The sequence below is a fragment of the Mirounga leonina genome, unplaced genomic scaffold (assembly GCF_011800145.1).
Source record: "Mirounga leonina isolate KUSES-001 unplaced genomic scaffold, KU_Mleo_1.0 Mir_150, whole genome shotgun sequence".
NCBI lineage: Eukaryota > Metazoa > Chordata > Mammalia > Carnivora > Phocidae > Mirounga > Mirounga leonina.
In genome coordinates, this window is record NW_023270374.1 from 31,756,929 (window position 1) to 31,783,174 (window position 26,246).

A 26,246-nucleotide genomic window follows, 5' to 3' on the forward strand; every position below is an offset into this window, starting at 1 on the left:
AAATGTGCATAGCAACCTAAAAGAGAAATGAGCTCGAAAGAAAACAGCAAAGGAATTAGTTCTTTGTAGACTATGACTGTTAACATGCAGGGGACTGGGATTTAAAGACCTTCTTAATCTTGGTTTCTAGGTTTTTAAACATCTGTTAATACATGAAAGCTGCACCTCAAAAGGCTGTGTCTTGTCGACACTAACTACACACCCTCTTAACTTAGAGTTTTTTGTTCTAATATGAAAAAGACCATCTCTATATTTTCTACCATTCAGTTAGAAATACCACTTTTTCAGGGTGCCTGGGTGGCTCAGTTGTTAAGCATCTGCCTTAGGCTCAGGTCATGATCCCAGGGTCCAGGATCGAACCCCACATCGGGCTCTCTGTTCAGCGGGAAGCCTGCTTCTCCCTCTCCCACTCCCCCTGCTTGTGTTCCTTCTCTCGCTGTCTCTTTCTATCAAATAAAATCTTAAAAAAAAAATCACTTTTTCTAGTTTAAGTATAGAATCAGAAAGAAAACCCTTATGAGCAGAAGTCATCTAAAGAAACATTCTTCAGAAATAAACAACAGTGGATGAATAATGGTTTTAGTTCTCAAAGAACTCCTAGGCTAGTGGGCCAATTGGGTAAGAATTCAACTGTATTAGGAGAAAGGTAAGCATTAAGTGTTTTTAGATAAATACAGCAGTTATTCCCAGCACTTAGAGATCAGGAATAAATTTATGAAGGAAATTAGATTACATTTAGGTCTTAGGTATTCCAAACAGCACTGTGTCATGGGCTGAGAGGGAGAAGTGTAAAAAGGAGTAACAAAAAGAGTTAGTAAATGGTGATGTTTGCACAACATTGTGAATGTGCTATAAATGTCACTAATGGTAAATTTTACATATATTTTACACACAAAAAAACCAAAATAATGGATATTAGGTTACTTCTAAGTGTTTTCACATATATTGACATTCAATTATCTTAGCAACCATACCAGATGTACTAATACATTCCACTGTTTTATTAGATAAATTTGGTCTCTGGGAAGCCAGAAAACTTGCCCACAATCCCATAGTTAGTAACTCTGACTTAGATCTTTAGCCTCCTGTTGCTTTCGTGTTATACCCTACTGCTAAATTGTGGCCAGCCTTAAGCATCTTGCTAAAAAGACTGGCCCATATTCTGCATCTGGTGGCGAACCTTTGAAGGGCTTTGAACAGAGGAGTGTCTTGAACATAACCCCACTTCAGCAAGATTCACAGGCTTTATATGCAGTCATACCAGTAAACATAAACTCTTGTAAATGATGCAAAGGGAAAAGTGCAGGGTACCATTTGAGAGTATACCAGGGCATCTGATTTGGCCTTGGGTTCAAGGAAGGCCTTTGTGAGGAAATAACATTTAAGATAAGACTTACAAGATGTATAGGATTTATCCATGGAAAGGAGAGGGGAATGGGTGTTCCAAAGAAGATAACCTTTTGAAATCCCTGAGGTGAGAAAGAGTTTGGTGGTCTTGACTGAATGAAGGGCAGCCTAGTTGAGGTACAGTGAGCAAGAAAGGGGCATGAGGAAGAGTTTAGAGGGGGATGCAGCCCAGATCTTCAGACTCTTCCTAAAATTGTTTATATTATTCTAAATCCAATAGGAAGGTACTGGGTTCTAACAAGGGAAACAGTACCAGGTTTGTGTTTTAGAAACTTGACGTAACTGATCATTCTGAGTGCTAAATTCTGTGTAGATTGGATCGGACACACACCAGAAGTAGGGTTACCAATAGGATGCTGTTGTAATATTCCAGGCAATGAATGGTGATGGCTTGGACAAGATGATGCCGGTGTGGGTGAAGAGAGGTGAACGGATTCCCAAATACATGTATACTGCATTCTCTTACACCTGGGATTCTAGCTGATTCTAGGAGAGCCTCCAAGGGTTGACCTCTTTGTTGTTGATAGGGCAGGTGGAGGACCTCCAGGGCTGAGAGTCACCAATTTATTCCTGACAATATTCAGATAACCCCCATATACTGTAGGGATTTGTGCAGGTTTCTAAATGATGGTTATGGTAGTGAACCTAGAAGTCACCCACATATAGGCCCTGCCTAGAATTTTATACCCAAGACAGAGAATCTACTCAGCTGGGTTGGGATCCTAAGAGTCATGAAGATGGTTAAAGGCTTGGGAAGTCATACTTCCTGTTAAGAGAAAAAGAAATGTGATTTCTTTAGCTTTTGCCGGTACTTGTCTGTTTCTCACTCAGCAGAGCAGTTAAGAACTTCAGAGGTCTGGATTTGACAGCACTTCGAATAGTCTTTAAATGCACTGCCAGCAGGAGAAGCATTCTCCCGATAAAAATAGGGAGTTACAAGCATTAGGGGTTTTATTTTTTATGAAATATTTCAGATATACAAGAATAGATAACAATATGGTGAAAGCTCAGGCCCACCATCTGGCTGTGTCAAACTTTAACATCATGTCCTGTTTGTTCAGTTACTCATTTTGTAAGAATATTCTGATAAACAAAGCTGAAGCCCCTGTGTACTCTTCACCTCCTTCCCTAGAGGTTACTATAATGCACTTAATGTTTTCATTCTCGTATATATTTTTGTATTTTTACAGTGTGTTTCTCTGTGAATAAACAATAATGTAGCATTGTTTTTACAAGGTATAATTTTAGGTATGTTATTGAGATCGTTCTGCAACTTATTTATTTCACTCGGCTTTGGTTTTGATATTTTTATCTTGACATACTTCTAATTTATCCATTTTATTTGCTAGATGGTGTTCTGTTTTATAAAAAAAATATTCTGGGCGCCTGGGTGGCTCAGTTGGTTAAGCGACTGCCTTCAGCTCAGGTCATGATCCCAGGGTCCTGGAATCGAGTCCCGCATTGGACTCCCTGCTCTGCGGGGAGCCTGCTTCCCCCTCTCCCACTCCCCCTGCTTGTGTTCCCTCTCTCGCTGTCTTTCTCTCCATCAAATAAATAAATAAAATCTTTAAAAATATATATATATATATATATATTCTCTTGTCAAGAGACATTTAAGGTTGTTCATAGTATTTTGCTGTTATAAACAGTGCTGGATCAATACATCTTCCTTGTATATATGGATGAAAATTTGCCTTAAGGATTCTTCATTAGATATTTTTAAATTTTTCTCTAAAGTGCCTAACCAGTTTACATCACCACCATTCCCCCAACCATGTGCACATTTCTGTCTTCCATATCCTTGCCAACATTTCTAAAGTTTTGCTTTTTGCATTTGGATCTTTGATCTATTAGAATGTATTTTTGTGTATAGTAGGAGGTTGAGCTCTAATATATTTTTTTAAATGAATAACCAGTTGTCCCAGAACTATTTAGTTATATCACCTCTCTGTTTATATATCAAATCTCTACATATATGTCAATCTGTTTATGGGCTGTCTGTCCTGTTTGTCTATTTCTTCATTAATTAGCATACTGTCCTAACTGTTGAGCTTTACTGACTAGGACAGGTTTCCTTCACCTCATTCTTCAAAATTGTCTTGGCTGTTCTTGGCTCTCTGCTATTTTGCATTCATTTTGAGATAAATTTGTCATGGTCTAATGAAAACTATTGAGATTTTTATTGTTAATATAAAGGGTTAATAGGGGAAAAAATTGACATTATTGAGTCTTCCAGCCTATGAACGTGTTCTACTTCTCCATTAATTTATGTCTTTGAGTACACCCTCTAGTATTGCTTTATAATTTTCTCCATAGTTTTACATATTCTTAAAACCTTTTTTTCTTAGGGGGTGCCTGGGTGGCTGAGTTGGTTAAGCGACTGCCTTTGGCTCGGGTCATGATCCTGGAGTCCCTGGATCGAGTCACGCATCGGGCTCCCTGCTTGGCAGGGAGTCTGCTTCTCCCTCTGACACTCCCCCATCTCATGTGCTCTCTCTCATTCTCTCTCTCAAATAAATAAAATCTTTAAAAAAAAAAAAACTTTTTTTCTTAGAACCCTTATAGTTTTTAGGCTTATATTGAATGTGATTTTTTTTCCCCACTACATTTCTGTTACTACTAGAGTGGTAATGCTATTGATTTTTTAATACTGATTTTGTATCTGACAACATTGCTGAACTCCTCTTACTCTAGAAATGTCTGTGTCTTTTGGATTTTCTGTGTAGACAAGTAAATTACCTATAAATCATTTCCACTCTTACACCTCATACTTCTTTTTTTTTAAGAGAGGGAGGGAGGGAGATAGGTGGGGGGAGGGGCAGAGGGAGAGAAAAATCTCAAGGAGACTCCTCTCGCTGAGCGAAGAGCCTGACACGGGAATTGGATGCTCAACCAACTGAGCCACCCAGGCGTCCCTACCTCATACATCTTTTGCTTAACGTTTTCCTTTTCATTTTAAAAGCACCCACAACCATCCCATAAAACCCTAATCCTCTCTCCAGTTAGCAGTTGTCAGAATGAGATATTTGATTAGTTTCTGTGCTCAGTACCTTCCCTCTAGGTTTACTTTTCTTGTTGAAACGCACCCATTCACTGTTTGTTTAGTGAGGATCTATAGGTGGCAAATTCTTCACTGAAAATTTCATTTTCATCCTTATAATGTATTTTTTTCCAATAAAGAGTGTACCTTTATTATTCTGTATCTCAATGTGGATATATTTGTATAGATACTTAGACTATGAGTGAGACACTAATGTATTTTAACCTGTAAACTTTTGACTGGGAGGTAGTTTTGTGTTTTTTTTTAATTTTTATTTATTCATGAGAGAGAGAGAGGCAGAGGGAGAAGCAGGCTCCCGCGGAGCAGGGAGCCCGATGTGAGACTCGATCCCAGGACCCTGGGATCATGACCTGAGCCGAAGGCAGACGCTTAACGACTGAGCCACCCAGGCGCCCTGGGAGGTAGTTTTTGTCCTTGTATCATTCTCTTTTGCTCTTTGCTCTCCACTTCTCTGCTCTTTCCTCCTAGGAGTCTTCTAACCCAGTTCAGCCCATGCTAACACAGGCGTGCTGGCTTTAGCTCTCCCCATTTTGTTTGGAGCACTTTAATTGCTATATGTTTGGAACAGTGTACGGATTAAAGCATGATTTCACTTACTGATCTGACCCAAAAGTCTATAAAGATAAAGTTTTATAGGGGCGCCTGGGTGGCTCAGTCGTTAAGCGTCTGCCTTCGGCTCAGGTCATGATCCCAGGGTCCCGGGATCGAGCCCCGCATCGGGCTCCCTGCTTGGCGGGAAGCCTGCTTCTCCCTCTCCCATTCCCCCTGCTTGTGTTCCCTCTCTCGCTGTGTGTGTCTCTCTCAAGTAAATAAATAGAATCTTTAAAAAAAAAAGTTTTTTGTAGTAGAGAGTGAAGGGTGGTAATTGGTAGTTTTACTTCCTGGAGGACTTTAGATCCAGAACATGGGAGACTACCATCATGGGGCTTCTTTCTATGTACCTTTCTGCTCAGCCTCCAGAGATTTCTCCTATTCTAAGATTCTTTGCTTGCTTTTCTGTCTATATTTTACTTATTCACTTCCCCCATGTAATATTATTGTACCATTGTACCCCATCTCTGCTCCATTAAGAAATTTAGCTCAAGTATGATGGACTTAGAGATTTTTGACAACTTAAAAAAGATTGGGTAGTTAAAAAGAGCACAGCTGAAGTGTGTCCCTTTAATGTCCCCCTTTCTGAAACTTGGATTGGTCTACTTGCAGTCAGAGCCAGGGTTATAGTACAAATAGCCTCACAGGTCATTGAAAGGATCAGGGCTTTTAAAGAGAGCCACAGGAACATGTGCTCCAGGTAAAGACTATCCTGAGCTCATTCACATTTTTCTGTGCTCATCCTAGTTTGTTCTGCTTTATTCAGACATCTTGCACGTGTTTCCATTCCCTTCCTCTTCCACTCTGTACTTGTGCCCACAGAATCTGAAATAGCAGGAAAATGGCAGCCAGCCTTCTGGAACCAGTAGTTCCAGTGAAGCCCTCTGATTCCAGATAAACCATAGATCCAGAGGTTACAGAAGGACTGCTTGTTAAAGGTACTCACTGCTAAGTCCAACCCACTGCCAAGGTTGGAAACATTATCTAGTCTCATAACCTATAAAGTGTAACCCTTAGTAAAAGTGAGGTTCTTCAACCAGTCTTAACTTTACGAACAAAATTTGTCATTTTTTCTTTAAATGAAGTACAGCAAACTTCAGAATCAGTTGTTGATACTACATTGCATTCAATCCTATTAAAATATTCTTAGGGTGAAATACCCATTTCAGCCTTTTCTCTCTTGAGAGCTTACAATTCTGTGAGGTTTCAGACCTTTTAGATGTAACCATCTGTGTGTTGAAGGGCTGGATTGAAGGAAAATGTCTTTAATAAAACTTTATATGCTTAGGAAGCTCTTGATTTTGGTGCTTTATTAGAAAGAGAAAATAAGACATATGCTTATTTTTAAAAAATCCTGAGCCTGACTTTTGCAAAATTCTGAAGTATAAGAAATAAAACACTAGAACTTCTAGATGATATCATGGTAGAACATTTTCATGACCTTAGTGTAGATTTCCCAGGACACAAAATAAACACTAATGATTAAAAAAAAAATTGACAAAGTGGACTTCATTAAAATTAAAAACTTAGGTTCAACAGGGAGGACACTGTTAAATACAGGCTGGCAGAAAATATTGGCAGCATGTTTATCTGACAGAAAACTTGTATCCAGAATATCCAAAGGATTCTATAACTCAATAAAGAAGACAAACGTGGGCGCCTGGGTGGCTCAGTTGGTTAAGCAACTGCCTTTGGCTCAGGTCATGATCCCGGAGTCCTGGGATCGAGTCCCACATCGGGCTCCTGGCTCAGCGGGGAGCCTGCTTCTCCCTCTGACCCTCTCCCCTCTCATGCTGTTTCTCTGTCTCTCTCTCTTTCTCTCAAATAAATAAATAAATAAAATCTTTAAAAAATAAAAAATAAATAAAAGTGGGCATGTATGAAAAGCTACTTGGATTTTCTCTTTAAACATGGTATTAATATATAGGGCCAGTTTGTTGTATCTTTTGTTTAAGTGGTAGATGTTTGGAGTTCAGAATGCCAGTCACCCCTTCTTTCGTGTTCTACACAATTGCAAACTCACATCGGGATCACCAACTATGTGAAAAGAACCACTTAAGGGGCACTGACTCAGTCAGTGGAGCATGTGACTCTTGATCTCAGGGTTATAAGTTCGAGCCCAGCATTGGGTATAGAGATTACTTTTAAAAAGCTGGGGGGGAGAAGGGGGCACCTGGGTGGCTCAGTCATTAGGCGTCTGCCTTCGGCTCAGGTTATGATCCCGGGGTCCTAGGATTGAGCCCTGCATTGGGTTCCCTGCTCCGCGGGAGGCCTGCTTCTCCCTCTCCCACTCCCCCTGCTTGTGTTCCCTCTCTTGCTGTGTCTCTCTCTGTCAAATAAATAAAATCTTTACCAAAAAAAAAAAAAAAATCTTAAAAAAATAAGAGCTACTTAAGAATATTGGCAAATGTCATCATTCCCCAAGACAAATCTCTGAGAGAGGATTAGAGAATAGGATTTAGCTCATCTTCCACTCTGTACCCTGAATCCAGATCCTGACCCCATTTACCCACTGTGCTTAATGAGTAAGCAATTATATTAGAAACAAAATATGGTAAGCCCACTAGTTAAAAAAAAATCACCCAGGGCACCTGGGTGGCTCAGATGGTTAAGCGTCTGCCTTCGGCTCAGGTCATGATCCCAGGGTCCTGGGATCGAGTCCCGCATCAGGCTCTCTGCTCCTTGGGAGCCTGCTTCTCCCTCTGCCTCTCTCTCTCTCTCTCTGTCTCTCATGAATAAGTAAATAAAATCTTTTAAAAAAATAAAATAAAAAAATAAAAATAAATCACCCAAAGAATGTCCTGTATAACTAAATCAAATTAGATTCTTATTCAAACAGAGGTTTGAATGGGTAGGGGAAGATGGGAAAGGCTTAAAGGCAGTCCCCCTATAGTAGTCACCTTGTTTTACTGAGATGGTTTTGATGAAGACCTTGTCTGGAAGACTGAAATGGGTATTTTATCTTCTAGTAGTCTGAGAAAGCTTGTTCAAGTGCATTTAACTGTCTGGATTCTGTTTAGAGAAACTGAAGGCAGGAGGGATAAGCATACTTCCTGGAGGCCAGCCTTCCCCTAGACCTAGACAAGGTGGCTTCTACCCCTGTCCCCATCTCTCTATGTCCTTATTTGAGAGAATCCTGGATCCTTGTGTCAAGAGCCCTGCCAACCTGTGAAGAAAAGTTGGTCTTGTGGTATTCTCTGTGAATGATTTATTTGTTGGGTTTTTCTAAACTTTGTTTCAGTGGCATGAGTAAGGAATTGCCCAAGTGTAAATCTACGGGACTTTGAAGACTTGGAGTCAGGCTTTGGTAGGCCTGTGTGCTTTAAAGTGATGGCCAAGAGCCCGCTCCTGAGCTGGAGACTGTACTATTGAAGATTAGTCTTTCTTGTGTAGTCGTGTGTGTGTGTGTGTGTGTGTGTGTGTGACAGAGAGACATGGTGGTCATGGAAATTTATTGACTTGTATGGGGACAGCTGGTATCACCCCTTTTTCTTCACCCTCTTAAATGTCAGTATGTACTTAGAAAAATCAGTGAGAAATTTTCAGCTTCCCATTGTCAGGAAATAGAACTTAGATATTTCTTCTTAGATATTGTATCACCAACTGCTAAATCACCCACCCACAACAAGTAGTTACTGAACCTCTTGTTTTGTAGCCAAACAAGTACATACAACTTGGCCACACACAGTTGTGGGAGAGTGCTGATGAATCCTTAGCATACCTGGGTAAGCTTGCATTTCTGAGCATTGTTAGTGCTAGATGTAGAAGATATTTCTTGCTTTCACATAGCCCACTTTCCTGCATGCTCAGAAGGCTCATTACCTTGACCACAGTTCTTATGCTTCGAGGACCACACGTCCCATGTCAGGTGGGAAGTAGGCATATGTCAGTATTAATCACTACCCCTTTCTCTAGCTGTGGTTGGGGGAATTAAGAGCCGAGATTCTTGGGTTCTTGAATTCCATTCCTCTATTCATGTCATATAATCTGTTTTAGGCCTTAGAATACTTCCTGCCCCCCTTGGGATTTCATGGGGGGTTTTTTTTGTTTTTGTTTTTTCCTTTCTTACCTTTCGCACTTGACATTAGTATCAGTCCTTGCTTGTGAATCTGTTTCCATTCAACATGGTAGCAGAAATAATCTTCTGTCACTGTTGATTAGATTCAGTCTTTTCACACCCTTTTAAAAACATTTCATCGGCGTTAGAATCAATTTTTAAAACTTGTACCAAAAACTCTGATTAAAAAAAAAAAGTCTTCCCAGTAACATTGTTTCCCTCAATCTAATCAAGAATACTTTTAAATGCAGAAGTTAGAAAATGGTGAATAATTACCACTGTTCCTGGAAGTCTTTGTGTTCCTTAGTAATTATGTGTTGTCATCTTTGGTTCTGCTTTCCTTGATAGTCCGTCAAACTGAATGGTTGTCTTGGATTTAATGAAATTCAGTCCTAGCAGAAAACTGCTGTTGGGTCACAGACTCTGCAGCAGAGTGGTGATGCTGATGTGGGAATTGGGGATATTTAAACCCTTTGTATTGACAGAAGTCAGTTTTTGGTACATGCCATGTGGGCTTTTTTTACAGACTGAAAGCCAGGGGCTTTCTTAGCAATTAGGAGCCAGTTGGGCTTGACAATGAAACGGGACAGCATGAGTTCTCATCAGGTTAGATGCTCTAAAACTTCTCTTCAGTACTCTTCTTTTTCTGCCTTGCTTAAGCTCAGGTTCCTTCTCTTTGGTTCAGAGCTCTGAACTTGGATATTCAAAGTCTATTTTTCCTCTGCCATCCCTAAGCAATCCACATTTGGGGCCGGGTCTTTGCAGGGTGAGAAAGACTGGCAGAAATATGAGACTGCTCGGCGATTGAAGAAGTGCGTGGACAAGATCCGGAACCAGTATCGAGAAGACTGGAAGTCCAAAGAGATGAAAGTCCGGCAGAGAGCTGTAGCTCTGTACTTCATAGACAAGGTGAGCATCTTCCTGTCACATTACCTAGTGTGTTCAGCTTATCCAAGATGTGGGTATTGTTTACTCCTCCAGGCCTTGTGTTAGAACTGGAGAAGTACCAATCTCTGGTCCAGAGGCGTTCGGAGTGTACTGCTCTCTGAATCTGAATCTGCGGGAAATACTGTGACATTTTCAAACTCGCCACCAAAAAAATTTTATTTTACATCACGACCCAACACACATAAATATATTTGTATTTGTATGTAGCTGAAACAAAAGTTGCACAAAACAATGTTAAACCTTTCTATGAGCGGTGAATTCTGACATTTTAATTTGTTTTTTTATAAAGGATGGTTATAACCCTTAAAATATGGTTAAATAGTCCACTAATGTATCACAACTACAGTTTGAAGGACCATGCTCTAGAGATCAGTTTGTCAGTACCTTTTTGAAGATTCTGGTTTTTTCCCCCCAGTTTTACTCTGCCTAGTACAAATTCTGAATTGTCTCAAAAACTGAGCAAAATTAAGAGACTATTGAGTTTGATTACCCAAAATAGGAACAGTCCTTCATTTGCTACTTTATTTAAAAAAAAAAAATAATAATTTTCCTTTCCTCCATCCCCATTTGAGAGAACAGAGTAAAGAGAGGCTTGGTTTTCTGAGAAAGAATAATATCACTATGATTCCCCATACTTCATTTAGAAGCAACAGTGTAGAATCCAGAATTCCCAAGCCTTGCAGATTGATGCTCTGTCTCCAAAGAGAGTTGGGAGACTTCTGATTTGGGTTTCCTTAGAAATCCTGTGAGATTCAAGTTTTTTCATTTGTTCTCATTTTTCCCTCTCTTCCTGGACAGCTTGCTCTGAGAGCAGGCAATGAGAAGGAGGAAGGAGAAACAGCGGACACCGTGGGTTGCTGCTCGCTTCGTGTGGAGCATATCAATCTGCACCCAGAGTTGGATGGTCAGGAATACGTAGTAGAGTTTGACTTCCTTGGGAAGGACTCAATCAGATACTATAACAAAGTCCCTGTTGAGAAACGAGTAAGTTACTGTGGCCTGTGCTCTCTGGCCTTTTTTTCCTTTCATTCATTCAGCAAGCATTTATCAAGTGCTTTTTGTATGCTCTTCACTTCGCTGGACATTAGGAAAATGGTTTGAAAGAGAGGGGAGAGGTGTTGTTGGGTGTCTTATGGTACCTCCTTTTAGTCCCTCTCGCTCACCCCCCACCCCATGCTACACCTTCCTGGGGATGGGGGGATATGTCCTATAGTAATATTCAACAGAGCATGCTGTAGAGAGTTGGCCCTCATGGCAAACTTCAGTATAAGATTTAACTCACCTTATTGTAATGATTCAACCACGTTTCAGTACCCCCTGGTCATGTTGCACATCTGTCAAGTTTGTAGCTTTGCTTCACCTTCTCCCCAACTCTTGACTGAGCAGAACAGTAGCCCTTTAGTCCCCAAATCTCTGAGTCTGTGCCAAAGAGAGCACTGCAACTCCATGTTTTCCCCCAAGTGTTGGGGGTGACCTACAGGGTGCCGGGCCTCCATAATCCAGCCCTTTATCGGTCTGATGTTTTATCAGTCATTAAGGCTTTGCTGGCTCTGGCAGTGATCCATACTAAACAAGGCTAAAGAGACATGATAATGTAATACCTTAGATTGGGTTCCATCCTGGGGAGGTACAGGACATCATTAGATCAGCTGTCCAAATTGGAATATGAACAGTAGATTGAAATATATATGCATGTAAATTTATGAAGCTGGTAAGTACTGTGCATATGTTAAGGGAGTGTTTCTATCCTTAGAAATTCTTAGGAAATACACGGAGATATTTGGGGGCTATATATAATATAAGTACACATAAATGGTTCAGGACACAAATAGGTGTATACACACATGTATGTAGAGAGAAATCAGGCAGACATGTACTGTGCAAATGGTGAATGATGTATAAAATGTTAATGGTGAATCTGGTAAAGGATGTGAGTATGCCTTGGGCTTTTTTATTTTCCAAGTTTTTGTAAGCTTGCAGTTATTTCCAAAGTAAAGGCTTTTTAAATAATAGGTTCTACTTATTTCTTTTAGGTTTTTAAGAACTTACAGCTATTTATGGAGAACAAACAGCCTGAGGATGATCTTTTTGATAGACTCAATGTGAGTGGACAGAGTGCACTGGGTTGAAGGAGGGGCCCAGCCAGAGCCTCCTCACAAGCTCCTAAAGGAGAGGTTTGCCGGGGGTGACTTGGACTACACACGCTTCCTCCTGTAGGCACACAGTGAATCCATGCCCAAAGCCCTGAGACAGGTGGACAGACCCTGCCTTTTATTCTTTTCTGGCTCTTGCAGAGTCTTCTCTTGGCTGGATGCCCAGCCACCTCTGCTGGAGACTGAAGGCCTTTCCCTGATATCAGGGAAGATCTTAATAGGGAAGGACAACTTTGCTTTATTGGCCTGCTTAAGATCAAAGTACTTCAAAGGAGGTATCATGCAAACCTATGTTTTGGAATTCTTTTCACTCTCTCTCTCTTTTTTTTAACTCCCCACTGGCAGGACCATAAACTTGGCAAAATTGAGATTACACTGGCATAAATGTCCTAGAGCTTGCCAGAAGGGGCAGAGTGGTATGGCTTTTGCCTAAATCCCAGTATCTTCTCTGTGCTTTGTCTCCTCCAGACTGGTATTCTAAATAAGCATCTTCAGGATCTCATGGAGGGCTTGACAGCCAAGGTATTCCGTACATACAATGCCTCCATCACGCTACAGCAACAGCTAAAAGAACTCACAGCCCGTAAGTACTGCTTGGTCAGATGTGCCTGTACCCTTCCTGGTGTGTACATTGCCCTTGCTCAGCTAAGTCCTAGATCCATTCTGCTTCTTCTCCTTAACTTTATGACTAGAAACTATTTCTTCTATAGCTCTAAGAGAGAGCCAAGGCTTAGGTGTATAAACATAAAATCAGTGCAGTTTCCCCCTTCCTACCCCAACTTCAAGATTAATTTTCATGGAATGCTGACAGGAGCTTTCTATCTGCTCTGAAAATGCCTACAATTGATGTTTTATATGTATGTTATTTGAAAACTCACAGGGTGAAGACATAGTGCTATGATGTTTGGTTAAATTGGAAAGAATAAGGTTGTGATGGTTAATTTTTAAAAATAGGAGCACAAAAAAAAAAAAAAAAAATAAGAGCACATCCTTCTCCTGAGGTTTCTGTCATTTTTTCTCCCTTAAGATAGTAGGTAATATTCTCCTAAAAACTAGGTGCAGAAGTAAAATCAAGATCCACAAGCTTTTTTTCCTAGAGCCCAGTCACTGCTAAATTCCCCCTGTCCTCTGTAAGTGTGTCAATGGCCTTAGAATATGAGCTGGAAAATCCAAAGAGGATATTTTGAGGGCTGGTATTTTAGGGTGGGATAAAGGGCCACGTGAGTTGAAGTTTTCTTTGTAAAACAGATAACTGCCTTGTGGTTTTAAAAGGTAAAGCTTGTGATCCTTTTGTCTTACCCTCCTCTACAGACCTTTTCTGTCCCAATTCCACATCTTCTTCAGGCTACATTGGGTCGCTAGGTAGGAGAGGCAGCCTTTGAGACAAGCAGAAGGTGACTCTTGACTCTTAGGTTTTGACCTTGTGTCTTGGGAGAACTTGATCAACAGAGTGAGATGAGGCCTGGCAAAGTCATGAGGAAGAAGAGCTGGGGAAGCATGTTGTATATTCTCCTCATGTATACATACTGACTGTTTTACCCTCCTGTTTCTTTCTTCACAGCGGATGAGAACATCCCAGCAAAGATCCTATCTTACAACCGTGCCAACCGAGCTGTTGCAATTCTTTGTAACCATCAGAGGGCACCACCCAAAACTTTTGAGAAGTCCATGATGAACTTGCAGTCTAAGGTATTGTGGGTCTGGATGGAGGGGTAGCAAAATTAAGGGAACCCCATATACTGTGGATAGATAATCTGCAAACAAGAGGCGTTCTGGCCTGTGAAAAGAGGAGGCCAGTTCTAGGTCTGTTCTGGAAGACAGGTCCATGCTAAAGATAAACAAATGGAAATATACTAGGATATCCCTGATCAAGATACTGAGTATCAGGTACCCATTGTTTAGAAAGTCTCCATTCTGTGAACAGAAGTCCTGCACTGGCCACTTCCGGTTTTGAAAAACTAAGTTGATGTACCTTCTTTGAAATATTGCTAACTATTGTCCTTATTATAAATGAGGATAATGGCTATAAAGAGAGTCTTTACAATTCCTTGCCATAGCCCAGAAATACAACGATTTCCAAATTCGATTGTTTCAAATTGAAAAGATGATGGAACAATGATCTTTAATTGCCCCCCTTATCCTAGCACAACTATTTTTATTTTTACACATTCCACATGAATCATATTTTTATGTAGCTCATCATCAAACATCTGTTGAATACTGGCTTTGTGCCAGAGTTGCTGCCCTAGAGGGAGAGACTGACATGCAAACAAGTAGACGCTGTTCCTCCTCCATGTGCCTCTCCTCCTATGACTCTGCCTGGTACTGCGCTTGTAAGCCACAAGGCATGAAACATTGGGTGGCTGGCATTTCTGTGTTAGCAATGGCTACATAACCTATTCCAATGCACTAACTCGAAATAGAATTTGCAATATTTCACTTTAGAGCAGACACACAGGGTCACAAAGGACCAATTATCTTGAAATATACTTATCAAATAAATTTTAAAGTCTGTGATGTGCTTCCTTATTAAGTAAGATCTTAAGATGGGTCTGATAATGACTGTAAATCTCAAGAATAGTAATGGATATGTAAATGATACTTCAAGGTTTCTACCACAATTACAGTGATATGGAAATATCTGTACCTATATTGGTGGTGAAGTCCTAGGTAGTACAGGTGTTACTATGGTTTGTTGCTCACAGTCATAATTGAAGAAGAAATGGTGAATTTCAAATAGAGGGTCGTGAACTTAACAGATGCAATTCTTTTCTATCCACATTCACAGAATTCTGTACTAGGACATATGGAGTTAAAAATGGCTACTATACAGTAAGGCTACATACATTTCCAGGTCCACCATGTTTTCCTTCTATTGAAATTTCTTTAAGATAAATACCCAGTGGTAGTACATCTGGGTCCAAAAATATCCACAACCTACAGTTCATGCTACAGGAGCCATCTGGTTTTCCTGAAGGGATGCACATGTGTACAGTAAATGAATATACATCCCTAGGCCTCTCAGATCCTTAGACCTTATGGTTGGCAGGCAAAGAACCCTACAGACCACCCTTCCTAGCAGCTCCCATTTGCTGCCACTCTGTTAAATGGTCTTCTGGTATCATTTACTCTCCCCATGTTATTATTCCAAGCCAGAAATTAAAAGCTTGAATATTCAGGTGCTGTTTACCCAATTCAGGCTACCCCTCCCTGGAGCATGAGGAGTTATTTTGTTGATCTTACTCTGGAACCACTGTTTGGGCAGCCCAGGCTGCCTGCCAGACGAGCCCTCCAAGCCCAGGAACCCTCTCCTGTGTGCCCACAAAGCAAACACATGCCCCTGTTTGCCAAGTGAATCAATGGAGTCTTTGATGCTTTGAGAGAATTTGCAACAGCCTGCCAATTTAGCATCCACAGAAATGGTTAAAAGATTGTGGTTTGTTACATTTCTAGCCTGAGAAGAATCTGGCTAGTGGTGTCTGTGATACTTTTGTGTATAGAATCCGTTCCTTCAGCTTGACTTTGGACAACATAGATGTTGGAAGTAAGCCATTTATAGTAAAATGCATTTAATGATTCTCTCACAATGGTGGCCTCTGTTTCTAGTCTTGGGCTGTGTATACCTAACAGACAGTTCTAGGCTGACAGTAACAGCCCCATGTGTGTTGAATCAGGCAAGCATTTATTTACGCTGCAAAGGTTCCCTTGACCTCGCAGGTTAGCAGGGCCGTAGCACGCCTGAGGTTCTGCCCCAGCAGCATGAGCTGACCGGTTCAGGTTCTGGTTTTGTGGTGTTGCCTGCTGCTGTCCTTAAGCAGAAACGAAAACTTAGGTTTTCTGGAGGTATTTCAAGGGTTCTATAAGCAAGAAAGGCTGGAATTGCCCTTGTTTTCTTCCTTTATAGAAAGCGTTCCATAGCTAAAAATGTTTTCAGACCTTTGTTTTTGAGTGATAACTACTTCAGTCTCCTTGCCATCTCAGCTCTCTCTTTTAAAAACAGAATGCCAAAGCCAAGCCACGCATAGGTTTGAAACAGACTGGCTGAGCTGTTTGCTTCCTGGGTATTTCAGTTGCCATTTTTAAGTCCCTTAGGTACTCTCTTCAGCTCCATTCAGCTGGCAGCTCCTTCCCAGGATACTGGCAGAATCTGAGGAATGAGCTGGGTTCAGTAGATGCAAGGATCCTGTCTCAGCTTCACAAAGAGTTCTCTCCTGTAGTATTCTTAGAATGAAGCTACACCCTGGCACAGGATCCATTTGACAAACAGTTTTCATTTGTGGCCCTCCTCCCAGGTGTCTAAAGCCAGCATGTCCTCTGATTGAAAGATTAGCACATTCCCAGTCCTGGCAGGTTCTTTTAACCCGAGCTTCTGCATTAAGGGGGCCCTGGGTCACTGCCTATAGAAGGATCACTTATTTCTTGAAGGGTCAGCGAAGAACATAAATGTCCAAATAGCAGTTGAATTCAGCAATCACAGTACATCTACTCTGTGCCTTCAAGAAGCCACCACTGGGGGGTTTTTACCTGGCACACCACTGACAGCCTGCCTGCCTGTGGAGACAACTTCTAGGTTTCATCTCTGGTGGAGCCTGTCTTTTTTCTCTCTGGGCTGATTTTCTTAAATCTTACTGTTCTTCCTCACCTAGATTGATGCCAAGAAGGAACAGTTAGCAGATGCTCGGAGAGACCTGAAAAGTGCTAAGGCTGATGCCAAGGTCCTAAAGGATGCAAAGACCAAGAAGTATGTACCTGGTGGTGTGCAAAGCTGGGGCTTGGTTGACAGAAAAGTGGGGACAGTAGCAGAGGCCCCGGGGCCCCAGCCTTTCTGGGGTTTCTGAGTGGTGTCTTTTGGAAATCTCTGTATTTAGGGCTTTCCTGTTTTTGCTGCCCCTGCATGGCAGGGTGGGATTGCAGTGTTGTTCTCCAGACGCTAGGCCTGGTTCTTGAATGACTTCCATTCTTCCAGGGTGGTAGAGTCAAAGAAGAAGGCTGTGCAGAGACTGGAGGAGCAGTTAATGAAGCTCGAAGTTCAGGCCACAGACCGAGAAGAGAATAAACAAATTGCTTTGGGAACCTCCAAACTCAATTATCTGGATCCGAGGATCACAGTGGCTTGGTAAGCACTGAGCCCTTCTTGAGTTCCTGCTACTGGCTTGAAAAGGGGAGGGGGGAGGGGGAGGGAGGGAGGGAGTTGAAGAGCACTGTTGGCCTTCACATGCCATTCCTGCACTTCACACTTAAAGTCCTTTGGGAAACCTCTGCCTTTCTACTATGCATACTACAAATGCACTAGAACTAATGCTGAATGGCCCTAAATGGTCAATAATGTTATACTGCCTTGGAATGTATTTATGTCTGTTTTTAAAAGGCAGTTGCAGCCCCTACCTCTGTGGAACTTGAGGACAAGAATGGAAATTCTTAGCCCTTATTCAAGGAAAACTATAAAAGAGCCAGTCTGTCTGCACTTGAACAAAACTTTAAAAAAAATTTTTTTTACAAGTAAAGGAGGAAAGGAACAAGCAGAAAAAAAAAAAATGAGAATATAGATGTCAGCAACCTACAGAAAGAGTTTGAGAAAGCTTACAACAAAGATGATAAATTCTCTATTATTTGTGTCCCCTTTTGCCCCACACAGTCCTAAAATGACATCCAAAATAAGCGGCTTTTATTTTTTTGAAGATGCTTATTGAGTTATTCTAAGCTTAGGTGGAAGAATCCATCTCTCTGGCACCTGCTTCTGTGTGTCAGGGGTTCCACTCAGCGCTTGCACCCTTTCTGCCCTTTCTGTTGGGTGGTAGAGGTTGGGTTAGCTTGAGGGGCAGTATGCACAGTGGTTAAGAGCATGGACTCAGACCAGACAGCTTGGGTACAGTTTTCAGCTCCATGCTCTCTAGCTGCATGAGAATGTAAGCAAATGAATCAACTCTCTCAAGTTATTTTCACGTGTACCTTTTTCATTAGTACATCTGTATTAGCATCTACTTTAGAGGTCACTCTCATGATTTAAATGACACATGATGCTCTTAGAGTATGTCCTGCACACTCTTAAAATTCATTCTCACCAGATGGACGTGAAGGAGGCACATTCAAGCCCCCTACCCTGGGTCCGAGCTGTTGCTCCCTGAGGCACTAATCCCCTTCTTTCTCCTTTGTGCGCAGGTGCAAGAAGTGGGGGGTCCCAATTGAGAAAATTTACAACAAAACCCAGCGGGAGAAGTTTGCCTGGGCTATCGACATGGCTGATGAGGACTACGAGTTCTAGCCAGTCTTGAGGGGCAGGATTCTGTGAAAAGGAACAGTGTGGTTTGGGGAAGATGGATAAACTGTGAGCCTTGCTAACCCTCACACCTGAGGGAGAGAGGCGGCAAGTCTTAACAAACCAACATCTTTGAGAAAAGATAAACCTGGAGATATTATAAGGGAGAGCTGAGCCAGTTGTCCTATGGACAACTTATTTAAAAATATTTCAGATATCAAAATTCTAGCTGTATGATTTGTTTTGAATTTTGTTTTTATTTTCGAGAGAGCAAGTGGATGGGAATTTGTCAGAGTTCTGCCAGGCAAATTCACTGTTTCACTGAAGCATTTGGATTCTCTTAGCTACTGTATACGAAGTCCGATTATATTGGTGCGTTTTTACAGTTAGGGTTTTGCAATAACTTCTATATTTTAATAGAAATGAATTCCTAAACTCCCTCCCCTTTCCCCCATTTCAGGAATTTAAAATTAAGTAGAACAAAAACCCAGCGCACCTGTTAGTGAGAGTTGTCACTGTTGTCATGGGAATCAATTGTCATTAAACTTGAAGCAGTCGTGACATCGGCAGTGTTTTGGTTCAGACACCTGTTCACAGAAAAGCATGATGGGAAAATATTTCCTGACTTGAGTGTTCCTTTTTAAATGTGAATTTTTATTTCTTTTTAATTATTTTAAAATATTTAAACCTTTTTCTTGATCTTAAAGATCGTGTAGATTGGGGTTGGGGAGGGATGAGGGGTTGAGTGAGTCTAAGGATAATGAAATAATCAGTGACTGAAACCATTTTCCCATCATTCTTTGTTCTGAGCATTCTCTGTACCCTTCAGATATCCATCTTTTTCATTTTAAACCTAGTCTTTCACTTGAAAGATTTTATTGTGTAAAAAGTTCCACAAGTCAATAATTTAGAGGAAAATGAGTATTTGGTCCAAAAAAGGAAAAATAATCAAGAATTTAGGGCTTTTATTTTTTCTTTTGTAATTGTGTAAAAAATGGAAAAAAAACATAAAAAGCAGAATTTTAATGTGAAGACATTTTTTGCTATAATCATTAGTTTTAGAGGCATTGTTAGTTTAGCGTGTGTGCAGAGTCCATTTCCCACATCTTTCCTCAAGTATCTTCTATTTTTATCATGAATTCCCTTTTAATCAACTGTAGGTTATTTAAAATAAATTCCTACAACTTAACGGAAACCTAGTGTCTGCCTCTTTGTTACCCAGGATCCCTGGCCTGACTGGGGCTACAGGGCTGGGACTTCCGTGTGGGATGTGGTCTCACTGCTCAGCTCAGCAAGGGTGGCTCCCTCCCCAGGAGCTGGGGCTAGGCTGGGCCTGGAAGGGGCTGTACCTGTCCCGCTGCTGTGGATGTGGGTCAGAGGGGAGCCATAGTCCACATCCTTGGATAAAAGCAGGCCCAGGAAGTGAGAGAGGGTATAGAAAATCGGTAAGAACAGGTGGGGTACAATAACTATTTGGAGCCTAGGGTAGGTAATGTTTATTGAGCAAGATGGAGTGAACGTATTTGGGAGGCAGATTTTCCACTGTCCGTGTGTGCTGGCCAGAAGCAGTAGGGAGCTTGTTTGGGTTTGCTTGTGTGGCTAAGCTTACAGTCAGGATGGCAGGAATTAAGGGTACTAAGCCAATTTCTAATCCAGTACTCACTGGATCCCAGAGGCCCAAATGTAGACTCCCTGTGTTGATTGGTTAATTGAAAAAGGGAGTGATCACTACTCCCCAGGGCTCCTGTACCCATGTTGGTAGGGTTCCTACAAAAATGGTTCAGGGTGAAGGGTGAGTTATCCTGGCCAAACAAAGCAGGAAGGTCACTTAGCCCTAGGCCCTCTGGCTTGCTAGCAAGCACAGGTATATTCAGGAGGAGAGCCATCTCCTTGATGGTCTCTTAACTCCCTGGGGCTGGGCTGGTGTTGGCCCACAGAAGAGAACCCTGGAAGGTCCTTCTTGGCAAGCCTGCACTTCACTGGCCAGTGAGGGAGGGAATACTCACACCAGAAATAAAGGAGGTTATGTAGCCATCAGTGCTTTGGGCAGTTACAGCCAAGTTTTGTAAATTCTGTGGTGTTGAGGTAGCTAAACCATTGAATATAAAGAATGGCAACACAGAGGCTCCTGAAATAATGGAAACACTTCATGGCTGGGGGGTAGGTGATGAGAATTTGGACCTGAGGTTTGGGACTTGAGCAGGACTGTCCACAACCAGGTGACAAACCTTGGTCCAGAACTAGAAATTAGGGACAGGAGACCTTGCAGGCATAAGATTTGATGAGAAACTCCTGCCTACCTTTCCCAGCAGGGATCTTCCTATAAGTCCTCTGAGGGCAGGTGCACAGCAACTAGATCCTGATCAAGAAAAATTGTGAAGGTCACCCTTGGTGGTGGCAGGCCTGGGAGAGCAAACCAGAGGATGGGAAGCTGACCTGGCCAGTGGGGATGAGGGAAGAGGTTGGACAGGTAGGGGAGGGCCAGATAGGACAGGCCCTGAAAAATGCTTGAGAACGGAGTTGGGAGAAGACCCACCCACCCCCTTGCTTATTCCTCCAGTAGGTTGGTTCCCTTCTCCCACTTCAGCCTTGTCCAGAAGCAGAAGCCTGATGTGTAGTCTGAAAAACTCCCTCCTAACAGGCTCTTCTGTGATGCTCAAGTCCAGCTGTGGGCAAAGTGGGATGGTTTCCATGTGCCAGGTTATCTAGGTGCTTGCTTGGCTCCTCTTTCCCTTAACCCCCTGCATTTGCTCAGCAGCTCCTGTCCATTTTCTGTCAAATCCACCTTGGGCCTATGTCATATTTAAAAAATGAAAAAAGTCTCATAACTTCCAGCTGTTTCCAGCCACCACCCCCTCCGTCTCCCATTTCACATGCAAGTGCCTGTAGTGAGTCATCCGCCCTGTCGGGTCATTCCTCCACCCACTGCAACCAGCTTCTGTCCCACCTTGACTCTGAATCCCCCCTCCATTCTGACCACAGTCACCAACGAATGAATGACCAAACTAACAAATGGGCTCTGCATTTTGTATCTTAAGTTCTTTGTTGCACTGGACACTTAACCACTCTTCCATTTAATAGCTCTATTGAAAACATTTTATGTATCATAAAATCCACCCATCCCAAGTGTATTTTTAGTAACTACTGAGGGCTATGGCCATGACCATAAACCAGTATCATCCTCCCCAGTAAGATCCCGTGCCCACTTAAAGGTAATCCCCACCTCCAGCCTCCACTAATCTACTTTCTCTATAAATTTGTCTTTTCTGGTGGACCTACATACAAATGGAATGGTACAACATGTGAGCCCTTCCCTCTCCTGGTTTTACTCCTGTCTCCCTCAGGCTGCTGCATCTGGTCATCTCCCCTCTCGGGTCCTGGCTCTGTGGCTCTCTCCTCTGCACAGAAGAAAGGGGCTAGTGGATTTCATTCGCACAGGAGGGCAACAACTCCCAGACCTCCCATCTCCAGCCTAGACCCCTTTCCTGAGCTCCAGACCCATGCTGGAGCTGCAGGACAGGTCACTTGGCTGTGTCACATCTCAGGGAAAGACACCACCATCCACTCTGCCCCTCAACCAGAGTCTAGGGCCACCACCATCCTTCACTCCTTTCTTTCTCTTACCTCCACATCCAGTAAATTACCAACTCTGAAATCACCTAAATGCCATATACACCAAATACAGGTACTTCTGCAAAAAGCTTTATAATTTTTTTTTTTTTTTTTACTCAGAAAAGAGTTTACTTATATTTCAGTCTTTACAAAATCCCTCATATAATGGGATGCTCTCTCAACTTGTTTTGAACCAAAAAGCACTTTTTGAGAAAAGACATTACCCTGAAATGACCTCAGTCAAGCTAGTTTTGGACGATTATAAGTAGTCCCCTGACAAAATCAGTAAACAAGGAGGCAAAGAAATTTACCACAGACTTCATAATTATTTCTCACAATCCCAAGTATTACATATAAACAAGCCTCTTAAAGGTCACTTTAATAGCAAGACAGCATTGATATTTTTTAGGTGTGGCAATGGTATGATAGATCTATACATATATATACGTGTGTGTGTATTTTAACAGTTTCAGCAAAACACATACTTACTACAGACTTAAGATTTGTGTCAAAATAATATGGAAGGGGTTAGTGGGTGGAGTTTGACATGAAACAAGAATGGCCAGGGGCACCTGGGTGGCTCAGTTGTTAAGCATCTGCCTTCGGCTCAGGTCATGATCCCAGGGTCCTGGGATCGAGCCCCGCATTGGGCTCCCTGCTCTGCGGGAAGCCTGCTTCTCCCTCTCCCACTACCCCTAGTTGTGTTCCCTTTCTGTCTCTCTGTCAAATAAATAAATAAAATCTTTAAAAAAAAAAAAAAAAAGAGTGGCCATCAGTTCATAATTGAAGCTGGCTGATGGGTACAAGGAAGTTCACTATACTATCCTGTCTACACTTACATACATCTGAAATTTTCCATAAAATTTTTAGTGCAATACAGTAAGTAGTTATTAGGCAGATCATTAATATATACCTATGGGAGAAATGAAAGCTGTTTTGATGTTACACAAAAGGTAATTATGCTTAGATTAAGATTTCTAGTAATGGCATCACATACTGACTTGAAAAGTATTCTCTTCAACAACATGAATGAGTCTCAAAAACATGCTGAACATAGACCACGGTTACATACCCCTTGATTCCATTTATGTTAAATTCTAGAATAGGCAAAACTACTCTGTAGTGATGGGAAGTATGTTAGTGATTGCTGGACGGGAGGGCAGGGGAGAATGACTACAAAGGGGCACCGAGAAACTTCAGGGTGATGGAAATGTCCTGTACCTTGATTGGGTGGAGGTTACATGAGGGCATACATTCGTCAAAACTCACCAAACTTTACACTTAAAAAGGGGTCCACTTTTTTTTTTATGTGTAAGTTATTCCTCAATCAAGCAGATTTTTCAAAAGTACTCTGAAACAACTTAGAAAGCAGTGAAGGTGATGTGCTTTCAGAAATTATATTAGATGACTCAAAGTAGCTCTCCTGGTGACAACTACATAGAAATCAAAGATTCATAGAGAGTTTGAACGTAAGTTTATTACTGCAAAGGTGAAAGTGGGAAAAATAAATATTCATAAATTAATATACTGTTCTAAATAATATGTGATTTAGAATATGTTTAACTAAATAAACTTATATTGGCCATTTGAATCATGTGTCTCTAAAAATGTTTCTATTTTAGTTGCAAAGAAGCCACAAAACATCTGGAGCGCCCTATTGCAAAAACAAGTGATCACCTTATACTGGGAGTTGCCATATCTCCAGGCATACACATTATCTCTCACTTAGCTCTACCCTCACAGCTACCAACAGGTGTCTCTTCTCAGTGCTCCAGGGGCCTTATCACACTGAATTGTCATCTGTTGATAAATGTCCGTTGGCATTTCTTTACCCACAAGTGGAGTGAGAACTTGGTCTGATTCATCCCTGCTGTCTTACTGCTATAGAGGAGCATCAGGAGAGTTTGTTGGAAGAAAGGAAGAGAAAGCAGAAAAACCGCAGGTAAGCCTGGGACTGGGCCAGTGGCTAGCAAGGGCTCTCCCCTTCTCTTACTTCAGTGAAGCAATTATAGTAACCCTGCCCACCTCCCTGAACAAGGTACATCCAGAGCCCAGCTCTCCTGCCACAACACCTGGAGCCCGCTACAAGAGCCCATCAGCAAAAGGTTAGTAGAGTCTGCAGAGAGAGAAGTCCTGGCAGTGGCTGGGCCAGGCCTGGTTTTGCCTTGAAAACACGAGGCTCTGGAGGGGCTGAGGGTCCATCCCAGGTACGAAGGGAAGCAGAAAAACATGACCTAAAAAGTGAGATCCAGGGTGCCTGGGTGGCTCAGTCGTTTAAGCGCCTGACTTCAGCTCAGGTCATGATCCCAGGGTCCTGGGATCGAGCCCCACGTGGGCTCCCCACTCAGCCGGGAGTCTGCTTCTCCCTCTCACTCTGCCCCTCCCCATGCTCGTGCTCACTCTCTCTTTCTCTCTCTCTCTCAAAGAAATAAGTAAAATCTTTAAAAAAAGAAGCAGCTGCAGCGTGAGTAGTCGAAACTAAGTTGGAGCCATAGATAGATATTGGGGCCAGAGGTCAAGAGCCTGAACTGTAGGTTGTGGGGTGGAGCTCAAGGTGCACTGAGGTGAGTATTAAGTACTAGCTGTATACGGAGGTACAGGTTAGCCAGCCCAAACTCAAAGATGAGCTGGTCAGACACCTAACATAAGAAACTGCCAAGCAAAAATTTTAAAGAACAGTTTTAAAGAAAGGGGTGCGAGGAAACAAAACTGTAAGTCTATAACTCTGCCTACTTTCAGTTGTGGAAGGGGCTTCATTGAGCTATACTTTTATATTATCCCTTCTACATTCATGTAAGATCATTACCAGGAACAAATGAAAACTGCATATCTATTGGGAGCATTCTCTATTATCTCAATCAAATAAGTGTCCATATGAGAAACATCTTTTATAATTTCACCCCAGGAAAATTTTTCTCCCCCGGGGAATCAGTTAACAGAATAAAAAGTTTTTGCTTTGGCTACCAGGAAGCTCAGCCTCATTTGATTCTCAGTAACAGCAGTCATGTTAAGCCATACTAACCATATTATATTCCTCCTTCTTATAATAGCCTATTCCAATTCTACAGTGCAATATTTTTGTCCTTTGTTTTAAATACTCTAAATTATTTTAAAGGATGGGAATGGAATACGTTTGAGGTGGGCACAGAGATTCTCCTTCAAGGAAGCACTTGTTGCCCTAACTGCTGGGAGACCTGTCAGCCCTCAAAGATCGCCTCGGTTCCAGAGAGCCATGCGACTGAGGCTGTGCTCTTCCCAGAGCTGACTGAAGTGGGACTATGAAGGCCCAGCCATTTCAAGCCAGCCCCAGACGACAGCTCCCTGGAGGTTGGCTGAGGCAGTCACCAGGCCTGCGTCACAGATTAACTTCTCCCTGTGCCCCCTCCTGTTTCCTTCTCTCTCTCCCACAGTGTTGATCCCAAGAGCCCTCCCTTTCAAACATTCTGCACACTAGCCTCTGCCACGGAGTCTGCTTCCCAAAGAACCTAATCTGTGACATTTAACCAAATACAGACAGCCCCGATTTATGATAGTTTGACTCACAATTTTTTAGCTTAACGATGGTGTGAAAGTGATATGCATTCAGTAGAAACTGTACTTTGGATTTTGATCTTTTCCCGGCTAGCAATATGCAGTGTGATCCTCTCTTGTGATGCTGGGCAATGGCCATGACTCCCAGTCAGCTGTGTAATCAAGAAGGTAAATAACCCATATGCTTAACAACCACCCTGCACCCATACAACTGTTCTGTTTTTCACTTTCACTACAGTATTCAGTAAATTACATGAGACATTCAATACCTTATTAAAATAGGCTCTGTGTTAGATGATTTTGCCCAACTATAGGCTAATGTTAGTGCTCTGAGTACATTTAAGGTAGGCTAGGCTAAGCTATGATGTTCAGTAGGTCAATTACAGTAAATGCATTTTCGACTTACTATATTTTCAACGTATGATGGGTTTATTGGGATGTAACCCCATCATAAGGCAAGGAAGATCTATAACTAAAAATAGAAAACACATCAGGTAGGGGTATTATGGAAAGGGGTGAGAATACACAACGAAATAATTCATATCCACACGGAAGGCAACATTAGCATTGACTCTGGAGCCCGGCTGCCTGGGTTTGAACCCCATCTCTGCCATCTCTCAGCTGTGTGTC

At 42.0% G+C, this 26,246-nt stretch overlaps 1 protein-coding gene across 2 annotated transcripts in view; it reads left to right on the forward strand.

The window, feature by feature from the left end:
* The window catches only part of TOP1 (DNA topoisomerase I), an 89,219-nt gene extending 69,819 nt beyond the window's left edge, over nt 1-19,400 (forward strand). Inside the window, exons 14-21 of one of the 2 annotated variants that reach the window (XM_035006317.1) lie at nt 9,882-10,025; nt 10,863-11,048; nt 12,098-12,166; nt 12,686-12,800; nt 13,779-13,906; nt 16,864-16,958; nt 17,184-17,333; nt 18,377-19,400. In XM_035006317.1, coding sequence (XP_034862208.1) covers nt 9,882-10,025; nt 10,863-11,048; nt 12,098-12,166; nt 12,686-12,800; nt 13,779-13,906; nt 16,864-16,958; nt 17,184-17,333; nt 18,377-18,479 — 990 coding nt within the window. In that variant the 3' untranslated portion in view covers nt 18,480-19,400. The remainder of the gene's footprint in view (nt 1-9,881; nt 10,026-10,862; nt 11,049-12,097; nt 12,167-12,685; nt 12,801-13,778; nt 13,907-16,863; nt 16,959-17,183; nt 17,334-18,376) is intronic. The other variant, XM_035006318.1, reaches the window with a different exon arrangement.
* The last annotated feature ends 6,846 nt before the right edge of the window (nt 19,401-26,246 follow it).